Source organism: Oryzias latipes, chromosome 23 (assembly GCF_053564925.1).
Source record: "Oryzias latipes strain Hd-rR chromosome 23, Olatipes_Hd-rR_3.1".
Lineage (NCBI taxonomy): Eukaryota > Metazoa > Chordata > Actinopteri > Beloniformes > Adrianichthyidae > Oryzias > Oryzias latipes.
Genome location: NC_136259.1, coordinates 9,032,723 through 9,059,349, shown reverse-complemented (window position 1 = coordinate 9,059,349; position 26,627 = coordinate 9,032,723). Strand labels below are relative to the sequence as shown.

General features: G+C 40.7%; 1 protein-coding gene across 2 annotated transcripts in view; it reads left to right on the top strand.

Annotated features, from left to right (window-relative positions):
- Positions 1 to 10,836: 10,836 nt before the first annotated feature.
- Positions 10,837 to 26,627, top strand: part of tafa5 (TAFA chemokine like family member 5) — a 221,596-nt gene continuing 205,805 nt past the window's right edge. For both annotated transcript variants that reach the window (XM_023952179.2, XM_023952178.2), the window contains exon 1: positions 10,837 to 11,307. In XM_023952179.2, coding sequence (XP_023807947.1) covers positions 11,205 to 11,307 — 103 coding nt within the window. In that variant the 5' untranslated portion in view covers positions 10,837 to 11,204. The remainder of the gene's footprint in view (positions 11,308 to 26,627) is intronic.

Genomic DNA, 26,627 nt, shown 5'->3' with positions numbered 1-26,627 from the left:
ACCAAAGTTGTTGTTTTGTTTTGCTTTCTTTTTTCAGCTGAGGCATCTTGTTTCCTCCTCCTTTTTTTTTTATAGGGGGTTTGGTGTTTGGTCGGACTTTTTGGTCTCGTCTGTCTGTCGTCGTCAGGTGTTTCTCATATGTTACTGTTATTATGTCAAATGTTTAATTTTGTTGTTTTGTTGTTATGAGTGTTGTTGAGTGGGGGTTTGGATTTTTATAAGCATAAGCTTCTTCCATTCCCCCTTCAAATCCCATTTTCCAAGTCGTGTGTAGACTTATTGTTTTCCAGGTAAATGTTGATTTGATTTGAAATAAACTTGTTACATGTATGAGTGTGTGTGTGTGTGTGTGTGTGTATATACTGCATGTATATATGTATTTATATATGTATATATATGTATATATGGTAATTAAGACTAAAATACTGTTTAATAAACATAATATTATGAACAATCAATACATTACATTGTTTATGTACTGATAATAAATAAACTACACAGTAAGAGTACACAGAGAAACTTTTGTATTTCACGGAAAGGGGGGACTAACGCTTCAGTCGTCCAGTTTGTCTCCTGCCGGGAAATTGACGTGCCACGGGGCAAGTAGCGACTTTCTGATGAAAGAATTTGCGCTCAGTGTATTTAAACAGTGACGTATGTAGCAGAGGATGATCGATTGGCCGTTCTGCACGTCAATCAAGTCCCGTATTTCTTGGTAATGATTTTGATTTGCTGATGGATTTTTTTTTAGATTTTTTTTTTGTGGTTATTTATCTTTGCTGGCCTGCGATCTACCCTCATGTCTTTGAAAATCGACTGGTCGATTGGGATCGACGTAACAAGCACCCCTGGTCTATAAAAAAGAGCACGGGCCATCAGCATGGACAGCTGCCTTCCTGGACATTCCCTGTTTGTGCCGATGCCATTGGGCAAGAGGTACCAGGCTTTAAAACAAGGACAAATAGACTGAGAGCTACATGGAGACAAGGGGTCCAGCTGCCCCTTCAGCAAAAAGCGCCTCCCCCGAACTTTTTAAGTCTCATTACTGACAAAGAAAGCAAAAGCAATATTTTAGATGAAATCTTGAGCCCCTCAAATTATTTGTTACGCTACTGAATTGTGGATACATTTGGACCATCAACATCCTGACCTTAGCCTAAGTCCTTGCAATGGCAAGAAGACATTTTTTTTATGGAAAACTCCTGTTTTAAGAAAATAGTCCTGACATATCTTGCTAAATGCCATGGATCATAGTTGATGGCCTAATTCATTTACTGAATCGGAAGAAATTCTGAGTTTTACCCAGGTTGTTTTATTTATGCTGTTGCTGGAGCAACAGAAAGACTCTGCATGCGAGAATCAGTGTGATGTTTAGGAAAAAGATAAGTTGTTTTGTTTTATGTAATTCTGACAAATCATATCTAACATATCTGTAGATATGTCCCACTGTCCCTGAACTCACCATGGTAACCAGTTCAGCAGTGAACAGTATAACCGTGTTACCGCTGTGAGATGCGGTAAACTTTTTCAGTCCCAAGTCTTTTTTTGTTGTTGTTTAATGGATGAATAGTTTATTTTTTGCCCATTATTTAGAAAGATGAAATTGGTTGTTTGTATGTTATGTTTATTTTGTGCTTTTCGTGTTGTCAAAAACATGTTTCCAATGCTGCCAGTTCAGGCAGTTTCCCTTCCAGTCAGGTGGTTTTGCTTCTGACTAAAAACAGCTTTGGGCGGAGTGACACCATTTGGGCTCAGTTTGGCGGTTTTTAGGTCCTTATTGAATTACCTTCAACCAGGGACGTGTGGTCTGGTGAGGCAGTGCTGCACCTGTCAGCGTCTTTGCCAGCATGGGCAACTAATAATGAAATAATCTGTGCTTTAAATACAATTTCTATGTATAATTCTAACCATTTGAGTCATTTCCATAATCAAAAATCTCCATATTTTGCATATTTCTTCTTCAATCACAGCGCAGGCTGTGATTGAAGAAGCCTCAAAGCAGGATTATGCAATCCTATGTAAAGTGGGTTAATAGCATGCCTTTGGTTACTTATGCTAATGATGAGACATGTTAACTATGTGTCAGTCTCAACTCTTTGTTGTTGTTGTTTAATAAATTAAATGTAAATATTTGTTGGCCTAAATGAATTAGAAGAGTGACATTTTTTTGTTCTTTTCTTGTTGACTAAAATACCCCCCCTCCCCTCGCACAATCTATTTCGATGTCCCATTTTAACGAACAATAAAAGCATGAAATAAACATCAATTTTCTTAACCCACTCCATTCCTGTCCTGACTGCTGTTGGGCAGAGGTCACACGATCACTCCCACCCGCCCACTTTAGAGGAACCAATCAAACTGTGAAGCATGTTTTTGCACCGTGGGAGGAGCCTGGAACCGGAAAACGTGCCGTCTCCACGCAGAAAGGTCCCAGCGTGGACCACCATGCAGCACTCCAAAATAGACACAAAAACGTTGTTCTTGAACTTCCTACATTAAATGAATATTGAAATTAGGGCTGCACGATACGAGGAAAACTTGCGATATGCGATAATAGAGATCAATATTGCGGTGATGATATAACTTGCGATAAATGAACAAACGGCAAAAACGACAAACATTTCCATTTCACTGCAAAGGCTTAATTTAAATAAGAGTCAAATACCTTAAATTATTCTCCTAATAAAATTAGGAGGGCAACATCTAACATAAAAGCTCCATAGGATTGGTCAACAATATGAAGGGCTCCATCTGATTGGTCAAAAGAATGAAAGGGATTTATTCAATTCATTAAATAGTTCAAGTTGCTTTAAGATTGTTTGTAACATTTAAGGTTTACCATTTTCTGCGATATTTGCCAATTTTTGCCAACTTTTGCGATATGGGTATTGCACAGCTTGAAATCGCGATTACGATAAATGTGCGATTACGATAAATTTGCGAATTGTCCAGGCTTAATTGAAATTCATACTCAAAAAAACTGTTTAGAGAATGATAATAATAATGGATTGGATTTATTTGTGCTTTTCAAGTCACTCAAAGCGCTTACAGTATGTCCATTATTCATTCACTCCTCATTCATGCTTGGTGATGGTAAGCTACTGATGTAGCCTCAGCTGCCCTGGGGCAGACTGACAGAGGCGTGGCTGCCAGTTCGCGCCTGCGGCCCCTGACCATCACCAGGATCATTCATACACATTCACACACCAGTGGAGCCACACTGGAGGCAAGGAGGGTGAAGTGTCATGCCCAAAGACACGGCGACAGTTGGCTGGGGGAAGTGGGGATCGAACCCCCGACCCTTCGATCATTGGACGAGCCGCTCAACCGCCTGAGCCACTTCCGCCCGCAGTGGCTCAAAGACAGACACATAATTCTGTTCCTGCTGTTGTACCGATTCCGTATTTGAATTTTTTTTTTTTCTTTTAACTTGTTCTGTCCAACAGCTGAGCAAACAGATTAGAGCTGAAGGCTTTTTGTGTTGGACAGGTTTTACTATCACAAAAAGAGGTTATATAGCTTCAAGAAACTAGAGTGTAGATTTGTATAAACCCCTTTTTGTCGTATTATTTTTTATTTATTTGTTACATTTATTGTGTGTGGGGAGGGAGAGGGGAAGAATGTGAGGGGAGGGTGGAAGAGAGTAAAAGGAAGAAAGGTGAAAAGGTGGGGGATACAAGCACTGATTTGAATAAGTTATTATTTTAAGCTGTAACAATTATACCAGATCTGCTGGAAAGACGAATGTTACATAAAAGGTGAAAATCTGACACTAAGATGAGCGAAAAAAATCTGTCCATCAATACACTGTAGGTAAGGAGGAGGGATGAAGCAGACAGGGAGCAGTGTGGCAGTGTGCACGTGCACGTGGGGGTGGAGATACATGCATGCTGCCGACGTGAACCGTGTGTTCATAAAGGGAGCCAGATCCTACCCAGCCAGACCAGCCAGACCAGGAGAGGGGAGGAGAGCCCCCCAGGCCAGAAGCATCCCCAGCATCCGGACCCAGACAGCCCGGGAGGGGAGGAGGAGGGGACCGCCCACCCCACCAGCCAGGCACAGAGAGGGCCCCCCTACAGGGGCCCCCCCAATGCCCAGAGGCACAAGCGAACCCAGTGTCCGGCCCCCAGGCCACAAGACAGGAGCGCGTATTTGAATTTAATTGATCTCTTATTGTGCTAGAATATTTATCTTTGAAGAATTTCTACACAATTTTTTTTTAAATTGCACCTCAAATAAAGCAACTGCAGTTTAAATGTTAACAATTACAACAAATGTTTGAAATACGTTTGCCATTTTGGATCCTTTCATTTTAAATGGCTTTCCACTCTGCTGTTTTCAATTGTCACCCATCAAAAATCTTTTGCCCCCCCCATATAAAATGTTCTACGTCCGCCAAAGTATTCTGTAATTACTATGCTAGCATTCGTGCTAATATTATTAGTAGTACTAATAGTAGTAGCACTAGTAATTTCAGCACAACTATTAGCATATTCCCCACAATGCTTTTGTCCAAATTCCTTCAGTAATCCCTACATAGTGCACCATCTGGTGCGTTTGCCATTTTGCTGTTCCAACCTACAGAGAATACAATGTGTTGCGTTTGAACGATATATGCAAAAAAGTTTATTTAAATGCACTTTTTAACCAACCATCAACATTTGAATCATCAGAACTCAGTGGATTCATGAATAGTCGTTGTAAGACAACCATATTGATTAGATTTTTTCACTTAATTAAATCGGTGACGTCATTTTCGCTGTATAAAAAAAGAAAGTAGAAAAAATGGAGTCCAAATTACTTTTAAAATTCAGGACACTAGATAGTCCTTCACTATATAGGTTATCAGTTGATCAGAATTAGGACATAACTAAGGAGTGTGCTACCATTGGCACTAATATTAGTAGTTGCGTTAATATTATTAGTATTATTAATATTAGTAGCACTAATAATTTCAGCACTACTACAATTCAATTTTATTTGTATAGCCCAAATTCACAACACTCATCTCGATGGGCAACGTATTGGTAATTAAAAAAGTTAAACATAAAATCAAAAGGATCATAAATACATAGAATTCAACAGGAAAATACCAAATTGAACTAACAAACTGACAAAGCTAAACTGGACATCCCTGCCCTTAGACCCCCCCCCCCCCCCCCCCCCCCCTAACTAGCACATTTGTACTTATTCCCACAAATTATCTCGTTCCCACGCAATAATTAAGTTCTGCGAACAAAATATCTTGTTCCCACAAAAAAAATATTCCCTTTCAACACATTAAGTAATTTGTGCAAACGAAATAATTATTCACGTCACAAGTCTTTCATAAACACTGATGTGAGCAATGGTTGGATGTACAGCATATACCTTCACATTTCTGTCTGTGTGTGTCTCATTACATTGCATGGAAGACACAGAGGATGTTTAGAGATCAAATTTATTTATTTTAAAAAGCACAAAAGCATCGGTAATCAGGTCTCCGTGTCTGGATTCCTTCACATACGCATTCCATGCTGCTGCAAAAGCCGCTTTCAGCTGCTACTTCCGTGTCTCTGTGACCCACAATTGTTCAACAGGGGAAAAATAAAAACAACAATGACCTACTTATTATTGACTCGATGAAAATAAGTAACATATCATAAGATTTAGGATGCCCAAGCTTGCTGCTTCGCCATACCGGACATAGCTCCTACGAGCTCCCGCCCCCCGCGGAGCTCTTTTGCCAACGGATATTGTAGTTTAGGGTCGAATGGGAATAATAATATTCAGGACTTGTCTTTTATTAACATACTCTTTAGCAGTCACTTAACATCCCAAGGCTAGTAGGCTACATGCTACGTATCCCACCATGCATCGCACATATCCCATAATGCATCTCAACCAATCACCGTGTCCCTGTAACTGTGGTGCATTCAAATGCTAAAAAAAGAAAGATTTTACCAGAAAATAAGACGAGTGACAGCCCAGCAAGCTTCTGTAAAATCTAATTTAAAAAAATATATAATACATTTTACTGCTTTAGTCTAAGAATGCTGATATCTGGTGACCAACTGAAGCAATAACCTCTTAGAACAAGGATGGGCAAACTACGGCCCGCGGGCTGGATCTGGCCCGCCTCCATGTTTGGTCCGGCCCACAGAACAATATCAGAGACCCATGTTTTCTTTTGTTTTTTAATCTGGCCACACGATCAAGACCCGCATAGAACATGGCATTTTATTCCCCCCTTCTGCAGTCTGTGCTCCAACCTGAAACTCTAAAATCTCTGTCAAACAGAACAGAAGACAGTCTTCCCTTTCTACGGTTTAGCTCACTCTTGTAGAGCGATTATGCTGCTTTTTTTTAAATGGCGCACCCTGTTCTGTGTGCTGATTGGCTGGAGACCATGTCAATCAATCTCCCCTGTGCCGTGTCTCCTGTTCAGATCAGAAATCTGTGACGATCAGATCTTTGTTTTCATTCTAAGATCCTGGACCTAATTTCTATGAAGGTTTGAGAATTAAAACGAGAGAAAAGGGTGAAAGTGTTCATGTGTGTCTGAGAAAAGTGTCGAAAGTTTACTCCCATAAACGTCTGTAAGCATCCTCCGTGGATTTCACCGATCACAGTTGTTTTTAAGAACGTAACTCCTGCAATAAACGAGGGAACTCTGTACTGGTGAAAAGGTAACACAGATATATGCGTAGCTGCAGCAGAAGACATAGACATTTGCTTATTACTGGATGAGAAACAGACGTGCAGGACACAGCGTAGCTGTTCAGTTTTAGTGCAAACTTTGAAACGTGTGAGGAGCTGCAGCGGGAAAATGACGGGAGAGGAGCCAGTATGTATTAACATGTTTTTTCCTGACTTTTTGTCTTTAAAAATCACAGTCAGAGTTATTTGGTCATTTTTATTTCATCAACAGTGTTATTTATTTTAGTAACCCTTGTGCTATCCTAGGAACGTTAAAATTGGGAGTTGGGTCATTTAGACCCACTAGACAGTGCTCTGAACCTTTTTTCTTCAATGATTTGTGATCTTCACTGGTGTCCATGGATTACATGAAATCTTTCCACCTTTATCCACCTTTGTCATGGTAGGGAGAACACGTCAAAGTTATGGTGGGGTCATCTAAGAGAGCACAAGGGTTAAAAGGATCATGAATGAATAAAACATTATAGGGATTTACAAAAAAAGACAAAGAAGTTTAAAGTTTTAATGAAAAAGACTTATTGTGGTCCTCACAAGAAACATGTTGGGGCCCCCGCTCTAGCATCCATGTGGTGTTTGAGGATTTGTTGTTTTTCATTCTTCCTATCATTCAAACACCGCATGAACGCAGCATTTCTCTACGTTTTACACGAGGTACAATGGGCTCTAAAATGAGACCAAAAGTTTGAACCGAAAAACCCTAAAAGGCTGTTTGAAAATATAATTTTCAGTCCTGATGTTTTCATCCAGAGTCCATGTTATTTCTTTCTCCCTCCACGTATCTGCTCCTGGTCCGGCCCTTCTATCCAGTTTTAGAACCCTTTGTGGCCCGCCCGTCCAAATAAATGCCCACCCCTGTCTTAGAGTGACTGAAGCAGCTACCGCTGCATCAACGGAACTGTGCCCCTATTTTCTTTGGATTCAATCCATTTGTTTAAAGAACTCTACCATTCAAATGAGCTTTTCTAGTTATTTTGTCCAGAAAAATATATATAAAAATACAATAATAACAATAAACATCATTTTCACAGCAATGGCAAGTCTCAAGACATGCACAGGGAAATCCTGTTTTCTCATCAGTTTGTTTGATCAATTGATGCTGGTTTTTTTTTTACACCATATTGGGGGATGTGGGCTTATAAACAGAGAAAGAAGTGAAGGTTTCAAGTGTTTTAGCCTCAACCAAATACTCCATTCAAGCCTGCACGACTGCTCCAATGAGAAAGTCCCATTAAAGTCATTTTATTATGACTGATTGTCTTTTTTTTCTGTCTATTTGGGTCACATTTCTTTTTTTTTGCCCCACTCACTTATTGGCTGATGCACATCTGGTAGAGGAGGGACAAAGGAAAACAGACTGGAAGGTGGGTCTGGTGGACCAGGATGGGGCGACATTATTCTTATTCTATGTGATTTTTCCATCTTGGACATCAACTGAATGCTTACTCTGACCTTAAAAACATTCATTGGAATGACGAAAACATTCCCACTGGTCTCTTTTCAGTATGTGTATGCTTTGATTACAGGTATTCCTGACTCCCTGTGAGGCTGAGCCCTCTACAGCCCCAAAGCCCTGACTCCGGCTGAAACGGAGAGACACATTTCTACCAAAAAAGGAGCATGTTTATTCGATTTTGCAAAGCTGCCTCAGTCGGCGCCAGCTTGCGGATGTTGCTCTTTAAATCCTCCTCCCCGTATTGAAGCGGCATTTTAACTCCAACAGATATTTCTCAAATCCATTTGAACTCCAACAGAGGCCAGACCCCGGTGCTAAGCACCAGTGAACACAGACAGGCTGCAGAGCAGTGCCACAATGCTCATTGATGCTGAGAGAGGGGAAATGTAACAAGGAAAGAGGGGTGGTGGTGGTGGGGGGGGGGGGGGGGCAGTCGGTGTCTTTTTGTACAACTCTGCAGCCTTTGAAGCGACATCCGAGCCTGTTTTCATGCCTCGTGTCGCTCATGCTGTTTAGTAAGAGTGAAATATAGAAGGGGAGGAGAACAGATGTAGGCCACAGCGCATGCATTATGTCAGAACGCCAGCAAGAGCGACTGTGTGACTTAGAGGAGTAAGTGCAGTGATTGTGCAGCGACTTGTGGGACTCACATCCAAAGTTGGTTCTGGAAATTAATGGCGATTTGTGTGGATTGTTGTGTTCAGGAAAACCCTGTTTGGGACTTGACAGCTGCTAATGCAACACTATGTGGGAGGCAGCATTCGGTCAAGATAGGGCTCACAGCTGCCTTTAAAATCAGGGCTGAGACACAGAAAAGCACAAGACAGTAAAGGAAGACTGGTGGCAAAGGCATTTAGCGAAGATGCAGAGCTGTTTCCACACCATAACTCATGCAAATTCAAGAATGTGGTAATTAGTTGCTGTATTCTAGAAGCTTCATCCTTTTAACTGGAGATGTTGTCAGCGACACGGAAATAACCCAGGCTTTGTGACATAACATAAATATTCAACCGTTTACACAATCAAGGTGAATCAGCTGATTTTTATGCAGAGAAATGTGGCTTTGAGTATCTGCTATGCAACACCTTACTAATGTAAAGTGTTGCATAGCGGCACTAAGCTGCTTCTCTCTAATCAGCTGGAATTACGGTAATTGTGTATGCTGGTCAAAAGATGCACATCTTCGTTTCCTCGTCTGAGCTGGCATCTGGCTCTGAAGTGGACGGCTGGATAACGCCAATATTGCTCGCTATTTTTGTTGCACCGGTAGTGGAAGGTTGGGGGTGTAAGGGGCTGTAAGCTAGGGTGTAAACGGATGCATGAAGGGATGCGGGTTTACTGTCCCGCCCACAATTCAGAGGTGATGTTCTGAGGAACTACTGCCACTCTGCAAGAACTATTTAGAAGAAAATTACACAGTGTTTTAAAGGGTTACATGGAATAGCAGCAACATTTAGTAGCATACAGCAAATCTGGTTACAATAAATGATATTTTTTTAAAGTACATTTGCATTACCTAACTTTAAAAATGGTCCAGTTTGTAAGTTTTCATTGTGTAACCAGACCCCTGGTGGCTACTTTTTGAACTGCATTTGGCTCCATTTCCCCCCCGCAATTTCTTAAGTTAAAGGGGTTGGCCCAGGTATTTGGAAAAACGTCTGAATCCTGTTTTCAAAGATATGTTGTCATCATCTGGAGCGATGAATTCCAGCACCATGGACAGATCCACAGAGAGGATCTATTTGACAGAAGGCAGGTGTGCTATCCATGGTACTGAAATCCCTTTTGACATCCAGTACTTAAATATAGAATTTAAAGTGGAAGCTTCATTAAAACACAATAAATACCTACATTTTGATATTTTGCTTTTTTTTTTTAAAACAATTGAAAAAAGATCAACTTTTACTGAAAGAAAAACCCTAAAAGGTTGGAAAACGGTTAAAAGTGCCACTAAATGACACAGACAAAAAATACATGTAAAAAATGGAAACTCCTCAAAAAGTTAAGAAATAAAAGATCCAGGCTGTCCCAGTCCTCCTTTGGCTGCACCTCAAAGTGTCGGTCAGCGATCCTATCTTCACTGCAGAAACTCCACAAGCGGAAATCGATCTGTTTGGAACAATAATTGCTTTTACTGTGAGCGCAGATCGATCAGTGATGGTAACTCTGCTCAAGATGGCAGTATTACCCCCACCCCCCATCATATATATATATATATATATATATATATATATATATATATATATATATATATATATATATTACACCCCCAGATATTGCTTAAGTCAAATAAGGAGGAAAGACGGACTAAGACAGTTCATTCTACCCTTTTGGGGGGTATTTTGTTGGTTGTGAATGGAAACGATCTTTGCCAAAGAGGAGAAGTGTCTTATGGGAGTATAAAAAAATAAGCTCGGATCACTCCTGTTAGATTCCTTAAACTGTGACGCACTATCGATCACCTGCATGTTTCACTTTGGACAAAAATCAGTTGGAGTTGATCCGCGCGCTCTCCTCTCCTCTCCCAGTCGCGGGGTTGGTTCCGCTCCGCATCCTCCGCTCCATCCTGCGCCCCTGCTGCGATGCTCCGGCTTTGCCCCCCTTCTTTCTCGAGCTTCAGCCCTCCTCCATCACCCACTGGATTGGGATTTTGCACTGTTTGAAGAATCTTTTCTGAAGCTCCCTTTTTCTTTTCTTTATTTTGTGGGTTTGTTTTTTTGCTCTGGTTTTTCAGCAGGTCGGACTGCTGAGGCAGAGAATCTCGGGGACCTACCACAGGTGAAGACGCGTCACGGCTCTGCGGAACAAACACCTGAACTGAGAGCATCAAATGACTAAAACATTTCTATAAGGAGGGATCTACAACTTTTACAACGTCTTACTTTTCCAGAATATATATTTTTCTCTTTAATCACATAAAAAAAGGATTTCCCCCCTCTGTTCTATGGAATTAAACAGGAAGGTACGCGCTGGATTGTGAAATCACTGTTCTTTTTTTTTTTTTTTTTTTTTTTTTGTAATTGTTTTTGCCCCCCCTCACCCCCCTCGATCCATGGCTCCGGTATCCAGACGCAAAGATGCCGCGCGCTGGCCGAGGATGTCGTCAACTTTGTGGGCTGCGCTGCTCCTGAGCGCGCTGCTGCTCCTCTACTGCGGTAAGTCCGCGCGTCAGGGCGCGCGGCGGCGTGACCGTGACACACCGCTCTCAGCTGTATTGATCTCTGTCACCACCACCACCCCCGGCAAGGGGGGGGGGGGGGGCTTAAGAGACTCAACATCAGGATTGGGGAGGGAGGGAAAAATGAAATGTCTTTCGGGGAAGACCGGACAGGAAGGATGGAGGGATTACCTTAAGTGTGTCAGTGGTCTAATAGGGTCTCTCGTGACCCCCCCCCCTCCAAAAGAAAAATGATTTTTTGTTTTTGTTTTGAGCGTGTACATGTTCGTGTTTGAAGATGATGATGATGATGAGGGGGGTTACTTTAATCCAAAACCTTCTTTGGCATTCCCTTAAAAACTCACTTCCTCAGTCTACTTTGAGAACAATGTGAGACAACCATAACAAATAAATAAATAAAATGAGAGGGGAGTGGAGGGGGGGCAGGTATTTCATTAGCTGCTCGGCAATTGATTAATATGATCATCCAGCCTTTGAGCACATTAGCTCTGCTGGTGTTTTATGGTCATTAACAGCTTCATTACAGGATCCTCCGATTTCCTCACGCTGACAGACCGACTGCGGCTCTGCTTCTGTTTACAGCAGCCAGATGATTGAGTTTGCTTTGTAATCACACCAGCGCCGGGTTAATCGATGAGAAGGGTGAATTGAGTGGAGGGGGGGGGGGGGGGGGAGTATAGAGCCAGGAATGGATAAGGAGAATGAAAAGCGGGGGTCTCTTTTTTTTTTTTTCTATCTTTTTCCTCCCTTCCTTTTTTACACCGCCTTTGGTCGTGTCGATTGATCTTTTGCTTGTGTCCAATCAATGATGTTTGGATGTTTGTTTCAGTCAGCAGTCTTCGAGCCCCCATCCGCTGTCGCGTGTGGACCTCCACCAACCCCCACACACCCCTCTCCCCGCCTAACCAACACCTCCTCCATTCTGGAAGTTAATAATCTGAGCACTCATCCATCTTTCGGTTTTCTCTCTTCCACCTTTAACCTGAGAACTCTTGTTTTGTTTTCCCCGAAGCGCTCACAAAGCTCCTCCATGTTTTCGCCTCTGAAACTTTTACACTAAAGCCCCCCGTGTGGTTGCATCTTGATCTCCTTTACGGATTCTATGCTGCATTCCCTTTTTTATTCCTATATTCCTGAACCTCTTTCTCCCTAACTTTCCAACTTTCTTTTTTTCCCCCCTGCACTTCCATAAAGACAATCACAAATGTATTTTTCCTCCTCATATATCTGATGTTCATCTTTAACTTTAACAAGTGAGTGTAGTCACAGGAGCATTCGTTTTAGCCATGATCTCTGACTCTATTGCCTTACACAGAGTTTGGTGCACCTTATATATGACATACATTCAAAATCAACCATTGATGGTGCGCCCAATGATGAAGGAAATAAGGTAATTGCCTTTTTCCCCTTCCATTTCCTTCACTTCAGCTGATCACCAAACACGTTATTTTCTTCAAAAAAGTCTTTATTTAAAAAAAAAATCCATTTATCCCCCACAGACATACAAAAGTTGGCCCAGACACTAAAATCTTAATGTCTCTATTTCTGCAGCTAATGATGATCATTTCTGTTGCCGACAGATCGTCTTCTAAATTAGCCCAATCTAGAAGATTAGTTAATGGAATATATAAAGGAAAGATTTTAATTTTCAAATTGGACCTGTAGAGAATTTTCAAAATAAAATTTAGTCCAAAGGGAGTTATGTTTTATCACGTGTTAAACATTTGTCTCGTTGTACTTTATATGGTAAAAAACATTAAATACCTGCTGAATCAATTACTAACTGTAATAATATATATTTGTGTAGTATCCTCATGTAATACATATTGAATATGAAAAATGACTGCCTCCACATCAGAGTAACTGGAGTTTGACTTGTTTGTGTAGGAATCCTCAGCTAGTGGTTATCATCAGAATTCTTTTTTGCCTCTTTTGTTTTGTTTTTCAAATGTGTTTCAGTGCAAAAAGTCAAAAGGCTATCTTCTCGGTAGTGCCATTAACCCTTGTACTATCTTAGGCACTTTAATGTTGGGAATTGGGTCATCTAGACCCACTAGACAGTGCTCTGAACCTTTTTTCTTCAATGATTTGTGATCTTCACTGGTGTCCATGGATTACATGAAATCTTTCCACCTTTATCCACCTTTGTCATGGTAGGGAGAACACCTCAATGTAAGGGTGGGGTCATCTAAGATAGCACAAGGGTTAAGCCAGCTGAAATTTAAAACCTTTCCAGCTAGTTTGTGTAAACCTTTAAGACCGGACATGTCACTGCCAACACCTAAACACCACACACTCTTTCACCGTTTATGCAATTGGCATATTTCCAATGGATTCTGACGTGCAGAAAAGTGGCTTTGCATATCGGCTTAGGGCTAATTTACGTTGATTCCATAAGCTTTATACAACTGTAAAGTGTTGCATTTAAGTGCAAAGCTGCTTTTCTCCACGTCAGAATCTGCTAGAATTATGGTAATTGCTTCAAAAGTTGAAGAGTGATTTTACTCAAGAGAATGTAAACACTACAGTTAAACCTTGGGCTCAAAGCACATTTTAAAATCTCTCCAATGCAACGGTATCATGGCTAAATGCCAGAATTTGTCCACAAAGATGGCAATGTTGGTTCGTGCCTGTCGGCATTCCACCATTGCTTCTGGGTCACTAATCCTAGCACCAACCTCTACGTCCCCCTGTGGCTAAAAGATGCTAAACCCATTGGAGAAGCAGCGACATTCAAAACGTATACTTTTTTTTACTTGTATCACATTGATTCATTTCCTAATTGTAAATGTTTGGTGTTTGCTGCTGTACACCTTTGACCTTCTTTGTCATTCGCTTTTATTGTAGGAGGTGTGTTAGGACAGTAATTATGTCCATGAGGAACAGTAACGGTCCACGAAAATCAACGTCCAACTTGATTCTTAGTTACATCAACTCTCTTTTTGGAGCTTCTGACAGGACGAGAGTGCAAAAAAGGCAACGGATGAAATGTGAGAAAAAAGGTAGGAGATGGTCTTACATCGTCCATCCAGGTTTGAAGAGGAAGATTCAAAAGAGGGAAAGCTGGGTTTGGAAGTAAAGAGAGGAGAGCTTAAAACAGCAACAACAAATAAGAAACGATAAAGCCCCTGAACAGCTGAGCTGTTCATAACACAGGTTCGGCGTTACAAAACAGTGATCACAGCAAATATGCTCCAGCACCCTCTGATTACAAGAACAAACCCCAACATCAACAACCCTGTCTTTTGTGCATTGGCTCCCTCGTCTGGAAGCTCTCAGCCATGGATTTGTTTGCCGACGGTACAATTATGTATTCATGAAGTTGTAGCCATGCTCGTGATCTCAGAGGAAGGCGGATAAGGGAGCCTGAAAGGGTAGCTAATCAGTATTCTAATCTTGGCTCGGGACAGCCAAGGACTGTAGCGCGGCTGCAGTTCTGCTCTAAACTGCTGAGAAAGAGTACAAAGACGGACGAGGAAGCATGTAGGGAGAATAAATGGAAGTTGGGGAGCAGGGGATGAAAGGTAAAGAGTTCACACACCATCATTTTTTAGCTGCATGTCTGGCAATTATTGAATCCTTCCTGTTGCAGCTAAAGTGATGTTGAAATGCACCTCTGGTGAACTCGCCAGCAAAGCAAACACATTTTTTTGGGAGACTTTAATGATCTTCAAAGCACAGACGTGACCTGCTTGCACATGGAGAAACATAGGGCCCCTTTCTAGGTTCTAACAATGCTGAAAGGCTAGACACGCTCGCGAGCATTCTCTTGCTGTCAGGGACTAAAAAAGCTCTCTGCTGCCACTTAAAGCCATTCCCAGCATGGTCTCCTGTGTTTCCTCCCCATTTATTTATGAGTTGCTGTAGTTCTGCAGCTGAATCGATACATGGTTTACTGTTACTGAGAACTGCAGCTTGGGGGCTTCCACTGAGGAAAGATGGGGTGTCTCACCCTGTCGCCTCAACTGCTTGAAATGCATAATCACACCAAGGTCTGGAAGCACAGTTTCTGCAGAGAAAGTTGCCACACTGATTTATCAGCTGCGGAAATGGAACTCAACTAGCCTTGAGTAGCAGGTGAATGCTACAGTGCGTGCACTGGATGCTACTTCAATAAGGAGGGGTATTATGAATGCTACTGAAGATTTATTTTTGTTACAAAAAAATGTGCATGAATAAGACCACAGTCTTTTGGTGGTTACCCTCTGGGCCAATGACGTGTTGGGATGAAATTGGACGATAGATGTAGAAACCCCATGGGTTAGATTTGGCAATCACAAAGCATCTCTCCAGGTGGAGAACAGGGGGGAAGAGGGATGGAAAACTGTGTGGCATGCAGAGAGAGACAACCATTCATGAATTTAAAGACAAGAATATGATTGTGATTGGCTGGGAAGAAAGACCGGCTTTTTGGCCACTGGTTTAAAGTTGCAGTTTCCGTGATGGCCCCACCTGTGTTTGCACACATTGGCTGAAGTGTGCTCTCAGTGGGCTGGCTCATTACGCTAGCCAGCCACCCGGCGAACAGCGTAGCGTGCGCTGCCGGTGCCTGGGCACCACTGCTCTCTTGCTCTGCTGGACAGCGGAGCCCGCTACACTATGCGAGTCCACCCACTGAGTGCCCACTTTAGCCAATGTGGGCAAACACAGGTGATGCCACCATGGAAACTGTGGACAAACCCATTCAGGGCCCACATTTTTTGCCAACCTTTGAACCATGTGGGACTCACTTGGCTTACTGGCTGGGTCTGTATTGGAATTCCACCAAAAACTTCAAAATGTATCTGCTAGAATATCTTCTCGCAATTTTTAGCACAAAAGGAGACCTATTTTTATAGGATCATCTGAACCCTTGTGCTATCTTGTGGGGTCAAAACGACCCCACCCTTACATTGACATGTTATCACTACCATGACAAAGGTGGATAAAGGACAACAGAGTTTTTCTGAAATCCATTGACCCCAGTGAAGATCACAAATCATTGACTAAAAAAGGTTCAGCGCACTGTCTAGTGGGGTCCAGATGACCCAACTCCCAACGTTCAAGTGCCTAGGAAAGCACAAGGGTTAAGCAGTTGCCTAAAGGATGCCTTAAAATGATACGTCATTGATGTAGTACTGTTTACCCTTTGAAAAAAAACAAATATATTTTGTATGGACCCTAAAGAAATTTGCCTGAGCTTTTGTCTATTAACATGTGCATTACTAAACACTTGAGTCGAAGTGACTATCTAAATCAAAGGTAGACACATCTGTTACAACATCCCAATGCTGCAGACTGATATTTTCAAGTTTGTGTGGAGCTGGCACTGCCATGGCTTTGAGTAGTTTTATTTCTTCTGGGGGTTTTTCTGCAACATTTTACTGTTTGGTTATTGTTGCTTCTGTTATGTGGTTGAATAGGAAGAGTGTAGACCCCAATATGGAAATTGTGATGGATACTTCTGGGTATACCGCTGCCCTTTATTGCACGATCTTACATCAGGAACTCTTCTTTAGTGTAGCCAGTTTTATGCTTTACAATTAGCCCTCCAAACGGAGAGTTATGGGAAAATTGGGTCTTCAAATTGGGACGTTCCTCCCACTCAAAGACATCATTAATAGTCACCAGTCAGCTACATCAGTGCGTAGCTGCTAGCACTCAGAAATACATATAAACATCGCTTTTATTACTTTAAAAAGGTCATGCTAAAACAAAGTCATTAAAACACCCACGTGATGTTAAGCGCTTCTTCTCCGCAGCACAGCGCAATGGAACGGTAAACACCCTCGCAGTGGAGAGCTCGCCATCCCTCCGCCGCGTGGGTTAGCCCTTACAAAAAAAAAAAAAAAACATTTCCGATAACCCTACCCTTCCAAATGCCTCTACAATTGGCAGGGTAGGGAGAAACCGTAGAGGGTAGGGGAAGAATTCAGATTCGGCCTTAGTATTGAAAAAGACATAACCCCTCTGCTATCGTATGGGGTCAAAATGACCCCACCCTTACATTTATGTGTTATTCCTACCATGACAAAGGTGGATAAAGGTGGAAAGATTTCATGTAATCCATGGACACCAGTGAAGATCACAAATCCTTGAAGTAAACAAGTTTAGCACACTAATTTGTGGGGTCCAGATGACCCCACTCCCAACGTTAACATGCCTTGGATAGCACAAGGGTTAAATCAAGTTATTATGTTTTTCTGTATATCTCTGCACCACCTGATTTATTTATTAGTAGTATTTTAGCTCAACATGTAAAATGTCTGCTGTTTAGGTAAAAAGACCACCTAAGTCAGGATTATTTCTTGTGTTGACACTGGTAACCAAAGGTAACAGACACTTCTGTGGCATATCTATAAACTCCAGATGTGCATTACCAAATTACCAGTGAAAGGCGCTCACGTCATCATGAGAATGATATCACACATTGATAATGATGTAAACAGGCTAATATATTCATGATAAACCTGTTACTGTTATTAGCTTATGTTGTACAACTCCATTAGCCATGAATAGCTAATAGTAGCATGCTAACAGCTTAATATAATCACCTTAAGCACCATAAGCAGTCTCCATTAGCCTAAAACACAGACTTCTTTGAGCAAAAAAATTATGTTTACTTGATATACCATTGAGGTACAAGGAAAAAGTATTGACAACATGCTAACAAAGTAACATAATCAAGATAAGCACATATTAACAATAGCATTGACAGGATAATTTAATCTTGTTTAAAACATTACATTAAATATTTTGCATAATCAAACCACATTTTCTCTGTTAGTCTCTGAAAAATATCCGAATGCAGTCATCATGTCTACTGTATCTTACTGTATGCCTGTTTGGTCACTTACAAGAAATAATTGTGCCTAAGATCCATCATAGGCTCCCTGGCTAAATTCACCATCGCTCTGTATTATCATTGTCAAAATCTTTAATGTTTCAGAATTTTATAAATGGCCACAGACTCAAACCGTATTACAAATGTTTAAATGGTCACACTTCAGCAGCATTCACTGCAATGGCTCCAAAGCTCAGATCCAAGTTTCCACCAGATTCACCGCAAATGGACTCTTGCCTTTACCACCAACGCCTACAAACAGAGTTACTGCTTTTTTGTCTTCATGTAACCAGCTCAACCTTGATGAAGGCTGGTTTAAGAAAAATGCGACCTACCTCTGACATGTCGGTGTCACAACTAATAAAGTTTTTGCTGCTACACATAGAACACAGACATGAACCGACAGGGGGCGCCCAACAGCCCATTAAAACATAATGATAGTTTCTGTGGCAAGTGGATTCTCATTTATTCTGTTACATTCACTAAAACCTGGAATGAACTCCCGCAAACCATCAGGACTCTAACATTATCTAATAAAAATGTAATTTGTGATGTCCTTTATTGATGTTATATTATATAGATTATTTCTGAATGTCGTGTTGCTGCCACAGATGAATGAAATTTCCCCATTGTGGGATTAATAAAGTCATCTATCTATCTATCTATCTATCTATCTATCTATCTATCTATCTATCTATCTATCTATCTATCTATCTATCTATCTATCTATCTATCTATCTATCTATCTATCTATCTATCTATCTATCTATCTATCTATCTATCTATCTATCTATCTATCTATCTATCTATCTATCTATCTATCTATCTATCTATCTATCTATCTATCTATCTATCTATCTATCTATCTATCTATCACTAAGACTATTTATACTTTATGTATACTTTATTTAAAAAGCTGATGCAGTAGAAACCACTGACGATGCTTCCAACTGCCCCTCATGCCGTTTCTTCTTGTAATGTTTATGATTGTAGGAGTGTTCTGTTTTGCCTTGGTATGTACAATGAATGAAAGGTCTGCCTCATGGATTGCGCAATCCTATTTGAAGTGGATTGACTGATGCCAATAAAGTAACGCTTTATTCATTTTTTATACATTCTTGACATTTTTATTAAATGCCCTTATTTTCCATTCCAAAGGCAGTGTAGGGCGGCCATGGTTAAGTGGTTGAGCGGTCAAATTCTAATTGGAAGATCACAGGTTCAATTTCGCTCTGGCCGCTCATGTGTCCGTGTCTTGAAGAGTCCTAGGGCAAGACACTGAACCCCACTTTGCTCCTGGTGGCTACAGGTTGGTGACAGTGTTCGGCGCCGGAGCTGCCATCAGTGTGTGAATGTGTGTGTGAATGGGACTCAGACTGTAAGGCGCTGTGGGCCTTCTAAGAGGGAAGTAAAGCACAATAGAAGTATTTACCGTTTATAATACATTTGTCGTTTATTCAGTGTACAGATCAGATGTGTAGCTGTGACTATAATACAGAATGAGACAGGAAAATAAGTGTGCTTTTTGTGATATTATTATAAAACCAACAGATCATTTGTTTTATGAAGGCAAATATACATTTTGGAAGGAGTTTTACTGTTAGTGTTGCATCAAATTTCCATTTAGTACACAACTAGAAAAACACAAGATACTTTTTGGAGTCATCTCAGGTGATTTTTGATTTAGTTCTTAATGTTTTATTTGATACTTCCTTAACCCTTCTTTACATGTTTCAAAAAGAGATTTACTTATATTTTACCTCACCGATAAGGATGACAAGAACAAATGCAAGAACAGTTTCCACATATGTTCATCACAGGCTAATAAGCTTTACCAAAACTCCTCCTTCCCTTTCCTTCTTTTTTCCTCTTCTGATTGTTCTTAATATTTAAGAAAAAACATTTGTGGTTGGTATGATAATGTTAAATAACAGTCCATTATTTCATGTTTTTCTCTGACTGCAAAAATGGCAGATCGATGGAAAATGATTAAAAATGTGTTGAAGTTAGACTTCCAATCAAATCCGGAAGCAATGAGTTATGGATGATTAATTACTGATTATTATGACTAATTAATAAGCGATTCATATTTGTAGCATTTTTTTGGGGGGTCTGTTGTTTTTTAGATGACTTTTGGGCTGGAAAAACATGACTATCTAGCAACCCTAGCAGAGATTGAATGATTTGAAGAGACTTTTTAAAAAAAAGTGACTCAATAAAGCGTATCGTAGCGGTTGTACAAAAGGGGAAAAAGCAAACAGAATGAAAGTTGTTGCCATACTTCCAAAAAGTGCTGGAAGAAAGACACGATAGGAAAAAGAACAGAATCAGAACAAAACAGAAACATTCCCCACCCTTCCCATCCTGCGTATTGTGCAGAAAGCCAGTCAGTGCCATTCGAAATGAGGAAATTACATTCAAAGGGTAGTTTGTGTGGGCATCCTATGGGGATCCAGCAGACATTTGTGTATCACATGCACGTCCCGTACGTAAAGCATTTGTGCACGGTCAGGAAGTCGGTGCCAAAAATCTGCAGCTCCCGTTTTGGGACTAAGGCTTTAATGATCAGAGGTTCGTGCGCTGCTCACTCAGGTAACCAGAGGCATTACAATATAAAAATAAATAAATCAGCATCTCTACATTATGTTAACAAGATTCCTATTATAAAATAATTTTAAAATGGGCTGTTAAAGTGAGTAAATAACATTTAAAACTTATTATCTAATACCATTTTCTTTATCATTTTAATTAAGTGACAGAATAAGCGGTGTTGAAGAAGAAAATGAAAAAGCGTTTTGGCGGATTGCTTTTTCATTTTAATTTTGAGTCAAAAAAATGCAGTTACATTTTGAAAATGAAAAAAGCATTTCTGGTTTAGACTTTTATTTTCAATTATGCTACAGAATCACTTCCATAACTAAAAGCTGGATGATCACAATCCTTTCAGTTCTACATATCAGTAGAGTACTAACACAACTCTAGAACTCACTCCCCTCTGATCCACAAAATATGGACTCACTTTCTCAGTTCTCAAAACATATGAAAAAATGTTTTCGCCTTGCATTCAGTGCCGGTATATGATATTTTAACTGTTTTTTAATCTTATTGTTGTTTCCTATGCTTTGATTTATTACTGCACTTCTGTGAGGTGACCTTGAGTATTTAAAAAGGCGCCATATAAATAAAACCTATTGAACAAGAGAACAAAGAGAACCATTGAGGCTAGATATAATCATGGTATGTAGACCAGCAATGGCTAAATCAATGGGCCTGTGGACCAATTTAGTGGCCTTGGGGTGAAGTGCCTGCCCTGCAATCGGAAGGTGGTGGGTTCAAATCCCGGTCGAGGCATACCAAAGTGTCTAAAAATGAGAACGAGAACACTCCCGGCTGGCAAGAGTGGTTTCCAGAGAAATGTTGACTCAAATGTCTAATTGTCCTAAGTTTGATACGTCTTTGTAGGAATGTATAACTGCTGATTGTATTGTTTTGTACATTATTCTTATTTGATAGCTTGAAATAAACCGTTTCAAATCAAAATCAAATGAAAAATTGTTGACCAGTCATTGGTAACTGATGAATTCTGGTTCCGACATGGTGGCATCTATTCCGTAAAGAAATGATGACTGTACATGGACTTCATTTTGTTGAACCCGGAATCTGGTCACTTTCTATGTGTGACGTCACACTAGCTCTGTCCAGTTACCGTTTATAGTCAATGGTGATAACTAATGTGGACTTTGACTTTAATAGTTTGCGCTTAAAGGTCACAAACTTGCTTCCTCCAAAGAATTATGCGGTTGTGGGAGAAAAATATTTAGCAATAATAGATGTAATATATTTTCCTGTTTCCTCGTCAATCAATACATTTTGATTTGATTTCTTCTATTTCTCCTTTAAATATTACCACCATTCATCTCAAGGCTTCTCTTTAAGGACATCAAATGTACCAATAATTGGGATCAATTAAAAATGATAATATTTTACGTACGTGCAAGTTTCTTTCTTCGTCATGCATAACAAAACCAAACGATTCTGTTGATTGCCTGAGTGGCATCAAAGCTCTTGTTTTTCTCACTCATTTACTCCTTGGCTCCACCACCTGCACTCTTGTAACCACCCACTGCAGTTTAAGGAAAATGTGCTATCATCACATGGTAATATGTGCGATATTTGCTTAATGTGAAAAACAAATTGCAGAGTGTTTGGTGTTTGCAGTTAGGCAGAGTCTCCCTGTAGCAGCTTCCATGGCTAATTGTGCTTTAAATGCTCCATGGTGAAAACACAGCGTTGCGAATTAATTTGGTGTCAATGGGACTTTGATTTTTATTAAAACCACAAGTTTGAAATGTATGTTTGGTCTTATTAGTAGCTTATGGCTGCAGGGCTCAACAGGTCAAACTCCATTAAAAAGGGTTTTAATGCAAATGTTATTTACTTCTTAAGATTACAACGTAAACAGATGCATGTAGTGAACCACAAAGAAGAAGCCTTACTGTAGGCTTTTGATTAATGCTAGGGTTCTTTTGGAAACCAATCCTGCAAATCGGATGAGACGCTTTAATTGCGTAGGAATCTGGATAGAGACTGACGATGTCCCCCGGGCTCGAGGGGGTTGGCGAATGCACGCTTGTGCTTGTCTTTGCCTGAGGCCAGTGAGCCCATTCCGAGGGAAATGCTAAAGCTACTCCTCCTTTATTACTACTACTACAAAAAAAAGCAATTGCTTGGAAGCAAATGCCAGAATGGTGCTTTGAATTCCTGGAGGGGACCCGTCACTGAGACGCGGGCCCATGGAGCCAAGACAGTGAGCATCTGGAGCAAAGATGCAGAGATAAAGTGGAAAGTGGGAGAAAAGGACGGAGACAGGAAACAGTAAAAAAAAAAAAGGTATTCCTGTTAAAAAAAAAAGTCTGTGCTGAGAAAAGATGGACAGACAGTCCAGCAGTCTGTGATACAAGTCGGCTAACGCAATGAGGCAGTCGGCAGACAGATGCCACAGAGTAGCCGAGAGGCTTTTAGGAGTGGAAAACAAATATTACATTAAAAGAGACAGAAGCCATTTGTCACTGCGGAAGACCTGAAAGGTAGTTAAGCTGCGGAATATAGACACCTACGGCCGGCGATGCATGTCTGCACAAAGAGAAAGTTGTGCCAAAGTCAACTCTGTTCAATCAATTGTGCCGTGTCCTTCGGTGACTCCACCGTCTTAACAACACTACACTTCCTTATGGTTTTCCCAGACTAACTCTTAAAAACCTCTCACGCTGCCTTAAGGAGCCTTTTGTTTTTCCTGTCAACCTTCTTTTTTTTTTTTTTTCCCTCCTTCGATCACCTCTTGCCAGCTCATCAGCTGTACCATCTCCACCGTTGACATCGTTGCTGACAGCTGCGATTCAATGTTAATGTCGCCGGACGATAAATCTGCTCGACATTTAAGGCCTAAATGACAGCTGCAACCTGTCCGCGCCCACATGTCAGAGACAATTGAGGTTCAAAAGCAGTTTCATGCATTATCAGTCAGCCACCTGGCCCTGTCAGCCCACGTTTTGGCTCTGAGCCCTTAGGTGCATTACCCTGCCCCCGGTTTGAACGGGCTTCATTAAAAAAAAAAGAGGGAAAAAATGGCTGGACTCGATCTGAAGCATCCATTTTTATCCAGCTTTCCTTTTTGTTTCCCTCCTTACCTTAAGCCGCTGACGCTTCTCATGATTGATATGGAAATTACAATGCGCTTGCCTTCATTCATCTCGCAGCGCTGCTTTCTGTTACTCACAATAACCACTTTGGGATGCATGCACCATAAACTAATTTTGCAACTGCTGTTTCCAAGAGCAAAAGGGATTTACAGTAAAAATTTGATTTGAGACCCTGTATAACCCTGTGAATATGAAGACACCCCAATTTAATGGAAAAAAAACACATCTAGTGGATCTATGAAAGAGTCACACACAACACACTGTCTAGAACCACAAAGGAAACAAATATTGAGCCACACGGAATGCATCAATACACCACCAAGGGTGGTAAATGTATCCAAGTGTAAGTGAATCTAAGATGTTTTCTAGTTTTTTAGGTAATAGAGCTGCATTTTTACCTCACCTACCACCTCAATGTAAGTGGCTTCATGGTAAGGTCAGACAAACGCCTCCTTTTCTGACAATGAGGTCAGTTCGGGTTCATACATATTGACCACTCTCTAGGTTTGGTTTTAACAGCCAGCAAAAACTGAAGTTACAGCATCCATCTAGTGGGCATACATTCAATTAGAGGACAGCCACATCAAGTCGTCCTGTGGAAATACACCATAGCTTTCTCTCCCCTTTGTCTTGAGTGTTGGCTATGGTTAATTTGTAACAGCAATTGACCTTTGATCGCAAGATCTCAAGTTTGGTTTCTGCCTTTCCTGTCGATGTCTTGAAGAGTCCTCGGCTAAGACACTGAACCCCACAGTGTTATGCAACGTTCTAGGCACCCTCTACAACACTTCTAATGAAAAGTCTATGTAAAAGCACCTATATGCACATTATGCGCTTCTCCATGTAACCCTTGTGCTATCCTACGCACTTTAACATTGGGAGTTTGGTCATCTAGACCCTACAAGACAGTGCGCTGAACCTTTTTTATCAATGATTTGTGATCTTCACTGGTGTCCATGGATTACATGAAATCCTCTTCACTTTTATCCACCTTTGTCATGGTAGGGATAACACGTCAATGTAAGGGTGGGGACATAGGATAGCACAAGGGTTAAGACTTTCACGCTCGTGTTCCCCTCAGCAGGTTTTAAGTCCATTTCTTGACCGCCACATACAAAATGTGCAATCATTCGAAAGCAAGTTTTGAAAGTTAAGCCAAGCTTAGACTTGGCTTTGGTGGTGACGTATGGGTAGCATCCTTTTTCATTCACAGAACTGCCAACCGTTTGTAAATATGTTGTGGATGAGAAATGAGTAATTACGGTTTGTGCCCTGCCGTAATTATGACATCAAGTCTTTCATATATCTGAATAGAGCTGTAAAAGAAAAAGCTTAGAGAAAGATTCACGAGATTTGCACCGCTTCAACATTTTGTACCAAGTACATACGTTAGCATCAAGTAGTAATAGTCCAGTGTGCTGAAAGCACATTCAAAAGCCCGCAATCAGATTTTCTTGAATGTGCATCACTTGTCCAGTGTGTACATAGCATTAGATACCAGAGCTGTAATTCCAGTGCACTACTGGATGGTCCATCAGCGTGTAAATGTGTGTGTAAATGGGCTGAGATTGTGCTTTGGGCCGTAAAGATAGATAGTATCACACTATATAGGTATACACTACATACCATTTAACTTGTTTTACTCAATCATTTTTGCAGACTTTATAAAGTTACTTGATTTCAAACTCCAAATGCGCATGATAGTTTACATATCATAATATCATTTGCCTGATCCTTGTATTCTGATGCATCTTCTGACTGAAACAGTCTACAAATTGAGATAACACTATCTAACTCCATTTTTCTCTTAGAGTTTTGGTACTATCTTAAAAAGGCAACAATGGATGGATGGATGGTACAAGTACAGGGACAACAAAATTTCACTTTTTCTTGAAGCAGAGACAATTAGTCTTTCAAAAAGTAATTACGCTTCTAGTTTGTTAGTCCTCAGTTTCTTGAGATGCATTCATGACGCGAATGAAGAAAGTACATGACGAAAAACTACATTGGAAATTTCCATTGGACATGTCCTAATGTCCTTGACAATTCACAGGTTAGGCAGGGCTCCATGTTTATGATCTCAAACTGTTTAATGTCCTCATTTGTACACACATAAATGTAAATCAGTACTTGGCAATGAGCCCTTTGTGATTTCTCTTACATCAGTTTGAACTAAATTGTGTCAGGCACAGTGACGCAGACAAAAAAACATCTCAAATGGACATGTACACACATCCAGCTTAACATAAACAACCAATATTAGAAAAAGAAATCCTGTCACGCAAAACCTACATGTATCTAAGCCCAGCTTTTCTCAACAGTCTTTGGTTTACTGAAATAACTTAGGTCTAAAGATCTGACTATTTGCTTCTGCCAGTTTCCTTATTTAAATTATGCCCAACCCTCCAGTACCAGTACCCCTGCTATTCTGTGGTGGGCCTGATATGATAGGAAAATTGTTTTTGGGTGTCAGATTTGGTCTGAAAGGAATTTTTTCATGTTCATGGGTTCCTGGAGAATCCCAGTTCCCTTAGAACTTGGGTTGACCACATAGGTTGGGGATCAAAGTCCACCACCTCAGACACTGATGATTCCATCTTACCAAATATATCCCATGACTCAAACTCTGACTCAATCACTGAACGTTATATTCTCTTCACGTACCCCCCCCCCCCCCCCCCCGACCGTTCAATCGATCAGCTTGAATCAGTGGATTCAGCAACTTTGCTCATTGGCCTTGCACCGATATGTAAACACATTAGTACATGTTATATA